At 37.6% G+C, this 17,011-nt stretch overlaps 3 protein-coding genes across 4 annotated transcripts; 2 read left to right on the forward strand and 1 right to left on the reverse strand.

Moving 5' to 3' along the window:
• Positions 1-28: 28 nt before the first annotated feature.
• grcc10 (gene rich cluster, C10 gene) lies at positions 29-2,327 on the reverse strand. Of its 2 annotated transcripts, none has more exons than XM_020917475.2 (4): positions 2,231-2,327; positions 1,945-1,998; positions 514-690; positions 29-440 (listed from the first exon to the last, which is right to left on the reverse strand). In XM_020917475.2, exons 2-4 carry the CDS (start codon positions 1,994-1,996, stop codon positions 301-303), a joined length of 369 nt encoding a protein of 122 aa, XP_020773134.2. In that variant the 5' UTR covers positions 1,997-1,998; positions 2,231-2,327; the 3' UTR covers positions 29-300. The 2 variants fall into 2 exon arrangements, with proteins under 2 accessions (XP_020773134.2, XP_055005671.1); XM_055149696.1 differs by having other exon boundaries at positions 2,165-2,316.
• On the forward strand, positions 2,328-4,729 carry saysd1 (SAYSVFN motif domain containing 1). Its single transcript, XM_020917462.2, has 2 exons — positions 2,328-2,725; positions 4,179-4,729. Exons 1-2 carry the CDS (start codon positions 2,552-2,554, stop codon positions 4,497-4,499), a joined length of 495 nt encoding a protein of 164 aa, XP_020773121.1. The 5' UTR covers positions 2,328-2,551; the 3' UTR covers positions 4,500-4,729.
• A 2,653-nt stretch (positions 4,730-7,382) lies between these two features.
• On the forward strand, positions 7,383-16,686 carry bpnt1 (bisphosphate nucleotidase 1). The gene is made up of 9 exons (XM_020917829.2): positions 7,383-7,638; positions 8,401-8,522; positions 8,660-8,764; positions 9,338-9,445; positions 9,595-9,643; positions 11,853-11,944; positions 12,898-13,095; positions 14,969-15,074; positions 16,181-16,686. The coding sequence occupies exons 2-9, from the start codon at positions 8,403-8,405 to the stop codon at positions 16,324-16,326; spliced, it is 924 nt and encodes a 307-aa protein (XP_020773488.2). The 5' UTR covers positions 7,383-7,638; positions 8,401-8,402; the 3' UTR covers positions 16,327-16,686.
• The last annotated feature ends 325 nt before the right edge of the window (positions 16,687-17,011 follow it).

A 17,011-nucleotide genomic window follows, 5' to 3' on the forward strand; every position in this document is an offset into this window, starting at 1 on the left:
CAATGTTTTCTCAATTAAAACAATGAAGTGTATTCCAAAAAAGTTACATTTATTAATACAACATATTTACTCTATGATGGCATATAAAATGGTATAAAAGATGGCAACAAAAATGTGGTCAAAAGAGAATAAATATGACAAAAAGAAATAATTTAACACTTTGAATGTTTACAAAACCATACATATGTCAAAATAAGATTCCCTTGATGGTATTAAAAATAGTGAGTAAATTAAAGACATAATGTGTTTAATACAGAGCAAAGGATGATGACTGCATTTTTATAGTTCCACTTCCAGGCTCTATGAAGCAGGAATAGCGCCTCCTATAGGTGGGGTTGAAAGTGGAGGAAGTAGAAGAGACTTAAGTTTGGCTGACATGGCCGCAATTTCAGGATCCTGCGTTTCGTACATCTTTACCAGTCTGGCAAATTTAAGGACACCTACAGGAATAATGTATACGTGTCATTATAGAGTTGCATAAAACAGTGAGTCACAGTTCTTTTTGCGTCTTACCCTCTCCCTCGTTGTTGAACCCATACGCTTTGATGACTTCCTGCTGAATCTGCGTGGCCACTGGGAGCACGAGCTGTAACATCTTTCCCATGTCGTTGCACGCACTCTCTCTCGCCTCGTCCATCCGAGCAGCGTTTTCAGGAGCAGCAAATGCCTGGATCACCTCACTCAGCACCACTGGAACACAAAATAACACTTTTAAAGTATTTTTTCAGTAACCAACTATCGGCCTAATGTTCTAAACTTTTCACAATAAACATTAACCCCATTTTTTTCATTCCAACTCTTTCATCTTTACTGAATTAAGACAATATAATAAATAATAGTGATGTAACAATATCCAAATCTCGTGGTACAATATTTTCATGATATACATCTCACGGTACGATATTTATGGCAACATTTTGTGGAGGTTAACAAAATTGTGAATATGCTAATTTTCTTATTAAAATGCCTTGACAAGACTTAATCCAAAGAACAAAGATATTTATTTATTTTGCACGTAAAACATAACACACTAGATAAAAAAGTAGGTGCCGGAAGAGGCAAAAATCCCAAAAGGGCTTCTATTAAACTTCACCTTATGAATACATTAAAAACTGAAGATTATCGCTGTGCATTAAAAAAATTACATTTAAACACCTTGGATTAAATTAATTTGATTCAAACATGGATTAAAACACAATGAAACAACCACAACTGAATCATTATCAAACATTACCATGAAATATCAAACATTTCCTCACATTCTGTTTAAACAACGCCTCTGATAAGCAGTCATTAACCAGATTTAAAAGAGCTAAGTGCTTATTTCTTCATGTAGTCTGCATTGAAACAGCAAAAGATCATGGTTTATGTAGTTCCCTCCCTATAACTATCAATTTAAGAGACTTGTAATTTGAGCCACGATATTATTGTGAGACCTTTGATGATACAATATCACGATATTCAGTTATTGTTACATCTCTAGTAATTAATAATTGTGACAGGTCTAGTTGTTGGCAGTTCCAGCTCCAACCATTTTCCCAACAATGTGGATATCATGCATAAATAATTGTAATTTGGCCTGCCCTGAACTCTAAATACAAGCCAAAAGAATCATCACAATAATCTTTTTTTATGTTATATTCTTCCAAATATCTAAAAATATAGTTGCAAAAATATGCTCTTGGACCTGGTGCTATTCACATTCAATATAATTAGTTATACACACCACAAAGACTAACTATTTCTCATTCAATCCAATTTAACATCACATTTGGTTATAGTTTGACAGCTTTTTGTGTGAGAATCAGGGTGTAGAATTAAAATATGTACAATTGCTGGTTTTATTACTAGGAAATGATTATTAAGGCACGATGATGATGATGATTTTGACAAACAGAATAGAAAATGGACTGGTTCTTCCAAAGTACAAGAGCTTTAACTCACCTCTGGTTTGCTCCACAGTCAGAGTGGGCTGTTGTGCTGGAGCTGAAGCCATGGCTGGAGGAGAAATGATCAAATACATCAACATTATAAATAATTTAGCAAAAAGGCAAAATAATAAAACAACTGTAATTCTGCGCTAACACACCCATAACAAAACTACCACGAGAAACACAACAACAAATGCATTCACGCGTATTGTAATGGACAGAAATGCACTTACTCCGATAATTAATGTTGCAGAATCTAAAAAATATCAACTTACAAAGAGTTTATAATCTGTATTTACCTCAACGATTCAAAGGGAGCCTAGCTTGTATGAAGAGAAAAGCTGCACCACTATTTACGACAGTCCCCTGTGACTTACGGCACCACTTCCGTCTGAGCGGCCAACGTGGACGTAAAGTAAACAAACACAAAGTGAGACGTATGTTTTCGTAACACCGACAAAAAACGCTTAATTTAACCTAATCGATAAGTGGAATATGTAAAAGAGCATATACCACGTTTAAAAGGAAGTGTAATTTCTTGAGAAAGCAGCTAAGATTTCGTATTATTAGCGTTTTTGTTTTGTTTTGCAAGGAAATACTAGCTCAGATTCACAGGTGCGATGGAGCAGAAACTTGCGGAGTTCAGAGCCCGAAGACAAGCCGCACAATCCGCCCAAAAAGACCAACATGTCCCCCAGGAGCCAGAGGAAACAGCTGATCAGTCTCCGGAGGAAAAGACAGAGACGAAGGCGACAGAAGTCAAATCTCCTGCAACACAAAGCGAAACAAAACAGGTGTGCGCAGTAAAGCCATCTTGTTATGTCATAACAGGTTATTTCCTTGTGTTCTTGTCTCAGGAGTCGATACTAAAGCTTGTGTCAAAACTAGATAATCATTTTAGCATGCATTGATTCTAAACTTTTCCTGAACAGCTTTAAAATGATCTTGAGCTGTATCAGAAGATGTAAATTATAAGGTCTCATACGCTCATGGACCACTATGGAGCCAACCTTGAGGGATTTGAGGGATTACACAGATAGGCCCATGGTTGCTAAAAGAAAAGTATAAAAGAAAGTACTATGATTGTCCAAATAAAGAGTGGCCATTGTGGTATCGAAATCGCACACTGAGCAGTTTTTGAAACTTTTTAACCTATTATCATGGGATTTTAACCAGCTAAGAAGCATATGCAGTTCAAAGGACACAAGTGAGGGAGAGTTGGATTTTGTGAAATGAGCTGAGTTTGTTTTTCCTGCATTCATGGAGACTGTGCAAGGAGCAGAAGGTTTTTTACACCATATGAGGCAGCAAATAGAGCAGATCTTTTGAGGAAAATCTTTGAGGGAATGAACACAAGGGACTGATGGATTAGACTGGATTAGACAAACTTTATTGATCCACAAGGGAAATAATTTGAGCACAGTAGCTCACACATCACAATATAATATAAAGAAAGAGAAAAAATATATAAATAGTAATAATAATCTGATTTCTAGACTGAATATGATGAAAAAATACACTTAGATTTAGACTTAGAGCAGATCTTCTGAGGAAAATCTTTGAGGGAATGAACACAAGGGACTGATGGATTAGACTGGATTAGACAAACTTTATTTATCCACAAGGGAATCATTTGGACTCAGTAGCTCACACATCACAATAAATATAATAACAAAGAGCGAAAATGCAAATGGCAACAATAAACTCTAAATAAGTAGCAAAAAAGATAGCAAGAGACACATGTCAAATAAGACATAATTATATAAATGTAAATATACAGTAAAAATAAAATAGAAGTTTAAGTATTAAAATATAAAATACAAGAGGTCATAGGAAGACAACAACAGTGATATGATGATTGGCAGGACATAGGGTTATCAATTACATAAGTGTGAGTTGCTGTACAGTTGTATGGATTAAGTAAGGTGTAAATGTAATCCTGTATCTCTCACTGTTTGAGCAGATTGTGTGAAATGAACTGTTATTTTTTCCCAGATCCAAGGAGAACATGTAAGAGGCTAGGAAGGGTATTAAACTGCACTGAGACCTTTGACTACTTGCTTGACACAAAGGCGAGACGTACAGTAGAAATGTTGCAGCAACACTTGAATTTCCCTCAGGATTAATAACACATATCTGTCTAAATGATGTCGCAGCAAAACATTCTACTCTAGGGATCAATAAAGTATCTCTCTCTCTCTCTGAAATGTTAGCAACCTGACAACACTAACTCATACTTTCTTGCAGGACAAAAGTGACTGGCTGCTGGACACTGCAGTGGGGCGATGGCTGAGCTCCAGACTGGCCTTTACAAACCTGACGCTGCTCAAACTTCTCCTGTGGTTGGTTCTGCTTGGTCTGTTTGCTGAGCTGGAGTTTGGCTTGCCCTTCTTCGTCATCTCTCTTTTTTACTGGATTTATGAAGGACTGAGGAGCCCGGGGGCACGGCAGCCCGGAGAACTTAGTGCTTATTCTGTCTTTAACCCAGACTGTCAGCCGCTGCTAGGCTCCCTCACGGCAGAGCAACTGGAAGGAGAGATGGGATACAGACCACTGGCAAATAGATGAATAACTTTAATACAGTCTTTTAGATTATGATATTTGGGTTGCTGTTGATATTTATTAAAGAACAACAGTAGTGCAGTCAGCTAAACCTTTGCCCACTAACCAGAGTGCATCCCTGCTGTTGTTGTGTCGCAGGGCAAGACGCTAAACTCTCACTGCCAACTCTAGTGGCTGGTTTCAGGGGTGGAGTTGATGTAAATATCTTACAAATAAATACTGCAAAGTGCTTTTAATTCACGTTTCATTGTCTTCGCTCACGTTGTTGATGAACTGTGGAAATAATTGTTACTAATTTGTCCTAAAATGATGATTACAAAGGAGGACAGAAAAAAAAAAAAAACACAATGAAATGTAGTCTGGTGGGTTTAAATACAATAAATATAAACAAATCATTATTAAGTACTTGCATTATTAATAATCTACTATTTTAATTTATTATTTAATTATTAAAAGCAGCCTACATAATCTAGACATCTTTTTTGAAGTTCAGTTCAAAGACTTTGACTTCAACCTCCAATTTACTTGGTACAACAGCAGCCTCCCCCTCCCCACCCACTCACCAGTCCTCTCCATCTCTCCTCTGACACGCTACGACACAGGACCCATCCGATGTGAGGTGTCTAATCCCATTAATAAAGAAGTCAGCAGAGACGTCTTCATGACTGTTTTCTGTAAGTCTTTCAATTGAAGATCTATTTGACAGCAGTAAAAAACTAACTTTACACATTTTGATCAAATGTGGCAGTGGTGCAGTAGGTTGAACATGCACCCATCAACCGCAGGTTTGCTGGTCCAAGCTGTACTGTTGTTTGGTCCCTGAGGAAGACAGACACATATTATCTACTCCTGCAGAGTAACTGCTAAATCCCTGTGCAACATTTTAAAAGACTTTTGTCTTTTAAAATGTTTAAAAGACAAGGTTATTTTTTATTAGTGGTGAGCAGCAGACATAAATAGTGATTCTTGTGTGTTCATGTCCAGATGAAGATGTCTATAAAAACTAGGACTATGCGAAACAAGAACATTTTCTCTTTACACTACAATCCAACCTATATAAACTCACTATTTTTCAGATGGTCCAGGTAAGTCAACTGTCAAGACTATTCCCAAAAAGAACTACTACCTCGAGGGAGCTACGGTCATGCTGTACTAGTTGACTCCAGCCCTCCAGCAGAGATCACGTTGTATTTAAATGAGACTTATATTGTTGGTCGTGAACCAGTACTAGAAATATGGCCAATCATGCCGAGAGGAAGTAGGAATTACACTTGTCATGCCTTCAACAGACACACCATGGTCTCTGAGACATCCCAGTCTGCATGCATCTGTGTCACATGTAAGTCCATGTAAGTAAAATTATTTTTGAACAAAATTTGACTACTAATTATAACTATTATTTATCCTTTACAGCTCCCCCTAGAAAAGAACCTCTCTCAACTGGAGCTATTATTGCGCTCGCTATTATAGTTCCTATAGGTTTTGGATTTTCTGCCAGTTTGGGTTTAATTCTAGTATCTAAATATTCATAATCATAATCAATCAAAACCTTTACAACACTGAAGGTGACCAAACTGCTTTCCAATTAAACCAACACAATATCAAAACATTAAACAGTTTAATAAAACTAATTGTGCAAAGAGTCACTGCATTATTGAGTGTTAAAAATCAGTCTGAATAGATGAGTTTTGAGCCTGGACTTAAACAGGCCAAAGTCATACTGTGCATATCGAGGAACAGTTCCAGAGTCTGGGACGAGCGACAGAGAAAATCCTGGTTACTCCAGTGTTTGAGTCTGGCTCTGGGGACTTCCAGTGGAAGCTGGTTGCTTGACTTTAATGCCCTATTGAGCAGTGGACAGACAAAAGCTCAGTCAAATAGGGAGGAGCTTTAAAAACAAATAATACAATTTTCAATTGTAATTATAATTTTCAATTCTAAGAAAAAGAAACTGTAAGCTGATGGAAAGATAAAAGGACTGGGGTGATGTGCAGACATCTGGGGGCATTGGTTAAAAAAAATGTGCTGCAGTGTTCTGCACGAGTTTGAGGCAACTGAGGACTGACCCACATAAAGGGCATTACAATAATCTATTCTGGAACTGGTAAAAGCAGGAATAGTCTTTTCAAGGTTGGTGCAATTTTAAGATGACTTTACTTTCTATAAAAGACGTTGTTGATAAAAACTTTATCCCAACACACTGTCGATTTGTTTGCTAAACAAAAATTACTATCAAAAATGACTCTGAGGTTCCCCACAATTGATTTTAACTTGGACGATAACCAACCAAAATCTGAGGAAAAGGAATCACCAAATAAAATATATTCTGTTTTGTGCTCATCAAGGAAATTCTGTTCCAACCACATCTTTTTGTATGTAACAGTCAAGTACAGATTTAAGAGCACCACTTTTGTCTAGATATAAAGGTAAATAAATCTACAAGTCATCTGCATAACAATGAAAAGCCTGTGCCTTGCAATAATTGACCCCAGGGGCAACATAGAGACAGAATATAACATGGGCCCCAGAATGAAGTCCTGCGGCACAGAACAATGAGGCAACTAAATAAAGACAGGTCACCAATTCTGACAGAAATGCTATTTTTATTTTATGTCTTTACTTTCTGCACAACTAAAAATTAGAAATAAAAGAAAGTAGGCAAACACATATCATAGTTTTATTACTATTATTACTCACTTTCAGAAGATCGGTTTATGTTTGTCTCTGTCTTAGTAAATTAACTGTAGAAAGTAAAACTTAAATTTAAATTATTTTGTAATAACCATAACTCTTTTTTTGTTTATCCGGACGTGGAGATAATAAAATAAAAAGAGTTAATACTTATTTCCGGCGTTTTGTTTCCATAACGCGGAAGTGGTTTGGGGGAAAAAGAGCAAAAATACATGCTCCAACACATTTTACTTTTATTTTACGTCTTAGTTTTGTGATAATATAAACCTGGAGTCTTCAACTTTACGCACAGAAGCTCTTAAATTGCCTAAAACCGATTCGAAGAGAACTTAGTTATCTTGACACTCTCTTTTTCTTCGATTCATCATACGGAAGTGAATTCAACCCATTGATCATTAAGATTGAACCAGTCCAGGAGTGAGCTGCTTCAGGCGAATAACTAAATATTTAACCAGTAAGTATGACTTTTCTATCTCATTTCACTCTTAGGTAAACAGATCTTTCTTTCTGTACAATGCGATCGCTTGTTTTCAAAATATTTATAGGTTACTATTTTTTTTTTCATTGATAAGTGTTTGTCATGTCATGCTTGCCTAATATCCTTACGTATTTATACAAGCGCTCTACTGATATGCATTGTATCTGTTTTTGAGGTTAGCGTAATTCTAATCACCATAATTGTAAGTGAATCTTTACTTGAGGCGCTACAGTTTTTGTTCAGACCGCTGTTGCATTGTTTTGATACTGGATATTTGGGATATGCAATACATTCAAAGACATTTAACTTATGCTACATATCACTGATTTTTTCAAACAACTTGTGATGTCTTCATAATCATCCAGGGTATATATCACAAGGTAGTAATTATTTTAAAAATCATACTTAACTGTAAAGTCAACACTTATTTAATGATGTACAGACGTGGACAAAATTATTGTACTGCTAAGGAAAGAAAAATCAACAATGGTCAATGTTTTTTTTTTTTTTTTTTTTTCATAATTATTGTCTTGTGATATATACCCTGGATGATTATGAAGACATGTCACAAGTTGTTTGAACAAAATCTGTGATATACATTACAAGTTAAATGACTGTCTTTGAATGTGTCGAATATCCAATATCAAATATCAAACCAATTGTCCTGGTCGTGCCCACATTTCTGCCCCCTGGTTTTGCTGTTCTCAAGTGTTGTGAATTATTCTGGTGTGATTTCAGACATGTCCGGAGCTCCTCCTGTAGTGATGCGGCTAGTGGCCTCGGCCTACTGTGTGGCAGAGAAGGCGGGGTCCATCGTGAGGAAGGTCCTGCATACTGGGGATCTGGGCATTGTGGAGAAAGTGAGAGCATTTTACTTTGGGATATTGCACTGTTAAAAATGTCCCAGTGTGTTATCACTATGGTCTTAAATAAATGTGTTTTTCTTTTACATGGTTTAAGTCAGAGTTGATACTAAACATCCTCTTATATGGTCAAGACAGGTGCCAATGATCTACAGACTCTGGCAGACAGACTGGCACAGCAGAGCATTTGTGCGTCTCTGTCCAAGCGCTTCCCAAAAATCACCATCATTGGAGAGGAGGTGTGTGTATCTTGTAGACTACAGACTAAAGTGTGTTAGATTTGAAGTTTGATGCAGTGTATCTTGTAGTGTGTGATTAATACTGACATTTTTAGTCTCAACTATCATGAACAATTTAATTAAACGGACCATATCATGCTATTTTCTGATTTATGTTATAATGTTGTTTCCTCATCAAAAACATACCTGGAGTTGGCTTTTGTTGCATTCACACATGTTTAACACTCCTACATATTTAGGCTAAGTTCTTTTCTCAAACAAAAAACACACTGTTCCACTTTGTGATGCCATGTAGTAATACAGGAAGTGCTCCACTATGTTTGTAAACTCCATACACCTTCACTGGAATTATTTGGATAATTTCACCTCTGGAACTGCTGAATCTCTATTGAACTAAAGATAAAGTTAGCTGTTCAAAATTACCTTTTCATGACATCACAGGGTGGGACAGAGCATTCTGAGCTTCAGAGATGTAGACAAACTAATAACAAAACACAACTCTGGTATATTTTTGAGGAGTTAACATTATAACAAGTGTATTCTTTAATCACCTGCTGCTTGTTTGTTAAACAGGATCTCCCCGCAGAAGAGGTGAAGGAAGACCTCATAGAGAGTGGTCAGGCAGAGGAGATCTTCCAGAAAACATGTCCAGCTGAATTTTCTGATCTGAAAGAGGAGGAGGTAACCACATGTGCTTTAAAATAATAATAATAATTGTATAACTGGATTTGCAAAAGGGAGTTATATAAGTCCTCTTTGGAAATGAAATGTGTTTACAACATTTTCAGTGTAGAGAGATGTTGACCATAACCTGTGTCTGTTGTTCTCAGCTCGTGGTGTGGGTGGACCCTCTTGATGGAACAAAGGAATACACAGAAGGTACATTTATTCCATAGCAGCTATTATGAATTACGTGTTTTCTATTAATATATAAATATACTGTACATTGTTTATCATTAAAGGTCTTATATTTAGGGCTGTCGCGGTAACCACATTATTGCAATAATACAGTGTGATCAATCACAGCGCCCGAGGGTTCAGGTGACCGCGGTAAGCATTTTGCATTTTAATGAGGCTTCATGCACACGCTCGGCAGGATTTTGCTATTCTAATATGAACCAATTCATGTTTATGTGGCTCTAAGCAAATGGGTTCAAATACTTGGACCTGACCCGAATTTGTGCACTTTAAAACTAATGTGTTGCTCACCACTGCAGCTGGTCATCAAATATACGCAAATACAAAAGTTAACAGTTAACACGCTTAACTGGTGTGGCACTCCTCCATGGCTAAATTGGGACATCCATTTTGATTCAATGGGGACATTCAAGGTACGCACAGTGTGTACAGACGTGCCCCTGCAGGCACCTCTGTGGGGGGTTTACCGTGGGTGTGCGATATATTACTCACTTGAGCATCCTAATAATATATTTTTGTAACTTGTCTGTAAAACTACATTATGCTACACCTGAACATGCATGTGTCTGTCACTTAGGCTTGGCTGTGGTTTTATATAGATGTTTTTCAAATACATCCCCAATGTAATGTATTATTATGGGCCTCTGTGCTATTAACCTGATTCACCAATCGGTTTCTCTTCGTGGAAACCGTCTGACCTCGCAGCATTAGGATTTGTTCGCTCAACAGTAGGCGGGTACTTTTTTTATTTAACCAAAAATATTTGGTCGTGATGTATGTAATGCGCCAAATCCCGTAGGAAGAAGGGCAATAATGTCTTTCCCTTTGAAAAATTCACCAAACATTCTCTTTGTTCCGACCTTAAATCCTCGATCTCGGGAATCGTTGCCAACACAGAATGTATGTCTTTGTCTACATCCATCTCGACAGCTTTGTTTACTGTTGTGCTGTTCCACAAAAAGGGACCCAGACAGGTGCTTGCTTGCTATACCAGAGACACGTAAAGTTACCACAAGGGAAAGTCTTGAACCGCGACAGCCCTACATATATTATACAAAATGGATTCTCGTGAACTTTTACACAGTATAATATAGTTGCCTTATTACAAACAAACCCAGAGTTCTGTTTTGTTTTATTCACACATGTTTGAGTAACCTTTTATTATTAGACTGTCTACATCTTAGTAGTTTTCAAGTTAAGAGCTACCTTTTACCTTTAGTTCAGTAGAGATTTGCACTTCCAGGACTGAAGTAATCCAAATGAATGAAATGAAGGTGTAGGGAATTTTAAAACACACTGGAGCACTTTCTGTATAACTACATGAAATCACAAGGTGTGTTTTGAGTTTGAAAGATGAACTGAGGCTAAATATGCATCGTTTGTGTGTTGCGCATCTGTGAATGAAACAAAACACAACTCCGGTCATTTTTGATGAGAAAAAAACATTATAACATAGGCCTATTAATACACTACAATTATGTGTATGCAGTAGGGATGTCAAAATATCAATTTTTGTGACCGTTTATGAAATTCAAACTTTTCTGGATGAATTTGGATTTTTTGGAGTGTTGATTGAATGGAAATGGCTTAATTTTGCTTCTAAAACTCGCAATTACTATGTTTTAGCTCTTGCAATTATCATTTGACCGATTAATGTCAACTTTACACATGTATGGAATGTGTTTGTCAACAATCTTGACATTCCTGGTTCATAAATAAGTTTTAATTTTTCAGTGTATATTTATCAAACAATGAAGGCATTTTATTAAAATATAACTTGGGTAGTCAGTCAGTCAAATAATGTAGTATTAAACCTGAAATGACAATGAACTCTTATAACTTGACAGTGCAGATCTAAAATATCTCTGGCTGTGCGTTCTTGTCTCCTTCTGTCTCTCTGTGCTCCTCTCTGTTCTACCTTCAGCCTCCAGGCGCATGCATCTGCACACACAGCCCCCGGCCCCCCTTCACACTGTTGGACAATCCGCCGCTTCACACTGCTGCTCTCTGTATGGGTGACCAACTAAGGCCCAGACATTTGATTAACCAGAAAACAGTAGCATTCTAACCCAAAATGCATGCAGTTCATCCTAGCATGTGTTTACTCTATGTGAATCTACAGCAGATTTGTGTCTAACATCTAACAATTTTTTTATATTTGTCATTTCAGGGCTGTTGGATAATGTGACAGTTCTTATCGGTATTGCTCACAGGGGACGGGCCATTGCAGGCGTCATCAACCAACCTTTCTACAACTACCAGGTGTAAATAATAGGCTTGAATGCACACTCTTAATCTGGCAAACCAGCTCCTCCTACTTTCGTTTCAAATGTAGGAGGGTCAGGGTTCAGTTTTTTTACCAGTACAATTACAGCCACTTACATCTGGCACATTTCATTAGTGGAAGACATTTGCTGTTGAATATCGTTGTACAATTCATAAAAAAGTCCAGAATTTTGCTTACCTAAGTTTAATGTGTGGTGCTTGGATACTAGAGATGACTGTGACAGACTGTGACTGTGCTGTCCTCTCGATTATTAAAAAAAAAAAAGCAATGTTAGCCACCATTGTTTTAGACTTATGTTTCCCTGGTTAATTAATTACATTTGCAAAAGCACAAAAACTGAACATTATTTATAGAATTTATAAATAATTTTTTTGAGCAGAGAGAGAGTTAGTATAACCTTAAAGGAAAAAGTGTCTTTTAAAAAATGAAGATAAGAACTAAGAAAAAAAGTGATTTTATTTCTATTAGAGGGGTTAGTATGTAGAAAAATCTGAGTGATGATTTTAATAAGTCTAACGCTGTAAAAGTCTTTAGTATAAAGCATTATGTTTTAAAAGATATAGAGCTCTGGAATGAATGAATTATGCATAAAATTTAGTTTGTTTTAATTTATATTTTGTTTCTTATACATACAGCAAGTTGTAAGTGAAATTGTAAATGTAAACTTGCTGTTCATACGCTGTTTTTTTTCTTAGAATTCTGTCATTGTTCAATAGGGTTTGGCATTATAAGTACTTTTTTACTTCAACCTAAACCCTTTTGGTCATGATCTAAGGAATTGTAGTCTATGTGTTATAGTGCTGTAAAATGACCGAATAAACTACTACTACTACAAAAAAATACTGTATCAAAAAGTGACAGACCATAAAATGACAGCAGAATATTACAGGTTTAGTGATGAATCATTAAAACATTTGTTCTCTGTCAGCTGGGAGCAGGCGCAGTTCTGGGCCGGACCATCTGGGGTGTGCTGGGACTGGGTGCGTTTGGGTTCGAGCTGAAAGAAGTCCCTGGAGACAGGCGAATTGTCACAACGACGAGGTCCCATAGCAACAAGGTGGTGACGGACTGTGTGGACGCCATGGAGCCACACGAGGTGGTCAGAGTGGGTGGAGCCGGAAACAAGGTGAGTGAGGGGACTATGTATGTATGTATGTACTGTATGTATGTATGTCAGAGTCCTGCACGGGTCTGTTTTTGGAGACCTGCACCCGCACATTAACCTTTCATTATATCAAAGTTATACCCGCACCTGCCCGGACCCGTTAACATTACACCCGTTACCCACCCGTGCTTGTGATAAACCACACACAAATTAAAAGCATTCTAACTAAAGCACCATCAGAATATGAATTGAAAAGTTACAACTTCAAGAATTACAATCACGAAATGAAATGAAACGGTTACACTTTCCTCCGTACGGACACAAATTCACAGACGCGACTTGACTGTCATCACTTCACAGGCATTAGCTGAAGAAACACGCCACAGGACTGAACCAGGACTGAACCAGGAGGACTGAACCAGGAGGACTGAACCAGGAGGACTGAACCAGGAGGACTGAACCAGGAGGACTGAACCAGGAGGACTGAACCAGGAGGACTGAACCAGGAGGACTGAACCAGGAGGACTGAACCAGGAGGACTGAACCAGGAGGACTGAACCAGGAGGACTGAACCAGAAATTAACCAGGACTCACTGTCTGGATGGGCTCAGAATTGCACCCGTATAGACTGTCGGGTGACCGCAGGCGAAAAGACTGGTGCAGAGCTCCGTGCCCCACAAAGTTAAGCGCAGCCGTCGCCCGATCGCCCTTTGTGGACACTCTGCACCATGGGCTCAGGGTTCTGTCTCTCTTAAGTCCAAGATTAGTCCTGCTGTAGTCCTGCTGTAGTCCTGCTGTAGTCCTGCTGTAGTCCTGCTGTAGTCCTGATTTACTCCTGATCTGCCTGTGTGTAATTACTTCGCGCCCACATACCCGCCAAAAAAATTCCAGAACGTTAAAACCCGCCCGTTTCCGCAACTATTTGCCCGTATCCGGCAAGTATCCGTGAGTACCCGACCCGGTGCAGGACTCTGATGTATGTATTTGAAGCTTCTTTAGTTCCTTTGTTCTGCCTAAACTCAGGTCTGAATCTAACGGCTATTGTTTGTAGCCTTGTTTTGAATCCATACACAAGATTTTAAGCTGTAAACAGTTGTCCAAGTGTCCAAGTGAGTCTTAAAGGGCTCATATTACTCTGTTTTCTGATCTGTGTTATAATGTTGTTTCCTCATCAAATCTATACCTGGAGTTGTTTTGTTTCATTCACACATTTAACACAAATCCTGCGAGATTTGCCCTCAAACAACAAAAACACTTCTTGAAATACCTCGTGGTGTCATATGGTAAAACAGAAAATAATCCACTCCATACTCCTCCACTGCAATCATTTGGATAACTTCAGCCCTGGAATTGTAAATTTCTAGTGAACAAAATAATTTGGTAACTATTAACTGGAGAGCTACCACTTCATGACTTTACAAGATAGAACAGAACATTTTGAGCTTTGGAGATGTGGACAGACTAAAAAAAAGACTTACTCAAACGTGTGAATGTAACAAACCACAACTCCAGGTGTGTTTTTGTTGCGGTAACAGCACTCTAAATTCACTTCACTCACGCAAGTAAAATGGGACCTTTTAAGTTTTTAAGTTGTTTAAACATTTCATTCAATACTTTATTCACATGATGTTTACTTTCCGCTTGAGTGCAAAACGCCTGCAGAGTGATGACGCACAACGGCATGAATAGAGCGACAAGCACAAAAGAGCATTACTAATTTTCTTGCAGCTACAAACTGAGCCCTGCAGTTGAGTTCTTTCACCCACAGAGCTCCAAAACTGAGCATTTGAGATATTTTGTTGTTATTACGAAACTGACTGGGTCCATATAATGTAATGTATGATGTTAAAAATGCCCTTTGTGATTGTATTTCTTTGCTGATATCATGTCATAGATCATCCAGCTCATTGAAGGCAAGGCGTCGGCGTATGTGTTTGCTAGTCCTGGCTGCAAAAAGTGGGACACGTGTGCACCCGAGGCAATCCTGCATGCTGTTGGAGGTATTCTAGTCTATGCTTATACAGGAATTGTCATGCTGCTGTCATGTTTTCTCATTTTGGCCATTCCCACTGCATCCTCTGCTCTTACAACAACCTGCTTAATAATACAAGCATAAATCGTCTGTATATCTCTTGTTTACTGGCAGATTGTGTTAAAATTAAACACAGCCTCACACACAGAGCCTACAGTTAGCATTACACAAGTGTCATTACTAATTAGGGTTGTCAAAAGTGTCAAAAAAACTCGGATACTAATCTAGGGTGACCAAGTTTTCTAAATAAAAAACTGGGACATCCTTGGTTTGGGTTGGTAATAATAAAACTATGAAACGAGTGCGTAATTAAGGGAAATTGTTATGCAATCGGCAATAATGTGAGTCGGTAAAGTCACAATTTCTTTGTGTTTTGGTCATTTTAAGTAGCTTTCCTGTATTTTACCTCAACAAATGACAATGTATGCCTCTCTTTACTGTGAGAAGGTATCAAAAATAGGGACACCTGGGACATTTCTTTTATAAAACTGGGACAAATCACTGGTTTGGGGTAAATCTGCTGGTACAGTGCATACAAGGCTCAAAACTGGAACCTTCCCGGGTAAATAGAGACTTCTGGTCACCCTATAGCAGACATGTCAAACTCAGGCCCAGGGACCAAATTTAGCCTTTCATATAATCATATTTGGCCTGTGAGATCATATCAAATGTGTATTAGAGCTGCCCGCCAGCTACAGATAGGTTATACATACAGTATTTATTTATATTTTATTTAATGCTTGTTCTGGATTCAATGTTTAAGCAAAACTATTATTAAACATTTATTATTAATAAGAAAAGGTTTAACATTACATTACAAGAAGAGAAACATTTTTCAATAAATATTTAATTTGGTCCACAACTTAGTCACAGTTTTTAATTTTGGCCCTCTGTGAAATTGAGTCTGACACCCCTGCCCTATACTATCAATACTAAAACCAGTAGCAAAAATATGCACTAAAATATGCACTGTTTTCTAATCTAATCTCTAATCTTCTTTTCCATTCCCCTCTGCTTACATCTCTGTCTTTCCCTTCTGTTCTTTCTATCCTAAAATTAACTTGTACTTTGCAGGTAAACTTACAGATGTCCATGGAAACCCGTACACTTACGATGCAGACGTGAAACACATGAACTCAGCCGGAGTCCTGGCCACTCTCAGAAACCACCAGTATTACACCAGCCGAGTACCTCAGTCAGTACTACAGGCTCTCATGTAGTAACACTCACAGATGTGCCCTTGACATATACTGGCAACGTCAGATTTAACATATCATTAAACAAATAAATCTTTGGTTAATAATGCTACTAATAAATTATACTTTGGAATATAATTATTTTTGACAATACTGACAAACGCCTTGCCTGCAGTTACTACATTGCCCTAGAATTTATCAGAGGTTCCAATGTCACTGGATGTAACTGTATACGGTAACACACTACAACTGTTTTCAAGAAATTAATGATGAAAATATTATGTGCCATATTATATTACTATTTTGTACATGGGTTTATGGAGTATTTGTTCCTATATATTGTTGATTTGAATTTTATTATTAAATCTAAAACTAACACAATCATTTTGGGCTTTGTCTTTTATGTGAAATACGTTTTTCTACCCAAAAATCCTGCTTTCAGTCCACTATGTTTGACCCACTTCAACTCATTTAGGTTTAGAGATACAGTTAATTATTTTATTTATTATGACAGGCATCAGATCTAATATACACTGCCAGTCAAAAGTTTTTCCAGTTTTTTTAACGCATAGTGTTGACCAAAACATATTCTAAACTTTTGATTCATGAAAGTGTCCACCTTTGGCAGATATAACAGCTGAACTCACTCGTGGCTTGTTCTTTTGACAATAGAAATCAAATATTCTTAAAGTTCTTCCCAAGTCTGTTG

The sequence above is a fragment of the Boleophthalmus pectinirostris genome, unplaced genomic scaffold, assembly GCF_026225935.1.
Source record: "Boleophthalmus pectinirostris isolate CB_2022bp ecotype Guang Dong unplaced genomic scaffold, ASM2622593v1 HiC_scaffold_13, whole genome shotgun sequence".
NCBI classification, from domain to species: domain Eukaryota; kingdom Metazoa; phylum Chordata; class Actinopteri; order Gobiiformes; family Gobiidae; genus Boleophthalmus; species Boleophthalmus pectinirostris.

Excerpts from the sequence above, each read along its gene's own strand:
- grcc10 (XM_020917475.2), bottom strand. The coding sequence starts at position 1,996 with ATGGCTTCAGCTCCAGCACAACAGCCCACTCTGACTGTGGAGCAAACC. Across the intron at positions 691-1,944 it reads GACTGTGGAGCAAACCAGAG|TGGTGCTGAGTGAGGTGATC; the intron begins GTGAGTTAAAGC and ends TTTGTGTTCCAG. Across the intron at positions 441-513 it reads GTTCAACAACGAGGGAGAGG|GTGTCCTTAAATTTGCCAGA; the intron begins GTAAGACGCAAA and ends TTATTCCTGTAG.
- bpnt1 (XM_020917829.2), top strand. The coding sequence starts at position 8,403 with ATGTCCGGAGCTCCTCCTGTAGTGATGCGGCTAGTGGCCTCGGCCTAC. Across the intron at positions 9,446-9,594 it reads CTGATCTGAAAGAGGAGGAG|CTCGTGGTGTGGGTGGACCC; the intron begins GTAACCACATGT and ends TGTTGTTCTCAG. Across the intron at positions 13,096-14,968 it reads TGGGTGGAGCCGGAAACAAG|ATCATCCAGCTCATTGAAGG; the intron begins GTGAGTGAGGGG and ends ATCATGTCATAG.
- saysd1 (XM_020917462.2), top strand. The coding sequence starts at position 2,552 with ATGGAGCAGAAACTTGCGGAGTTCAGAGCCCGAAGACAAGCCGCACAA. Across the intron at positions 2,726-4,178 it reads CACAAAGCGAAACAAAACAG|GACAAAAGTGACTGGCTGCT; the intron begins GTGTGCGCAGTA and ends ACTTTCTTGCAG.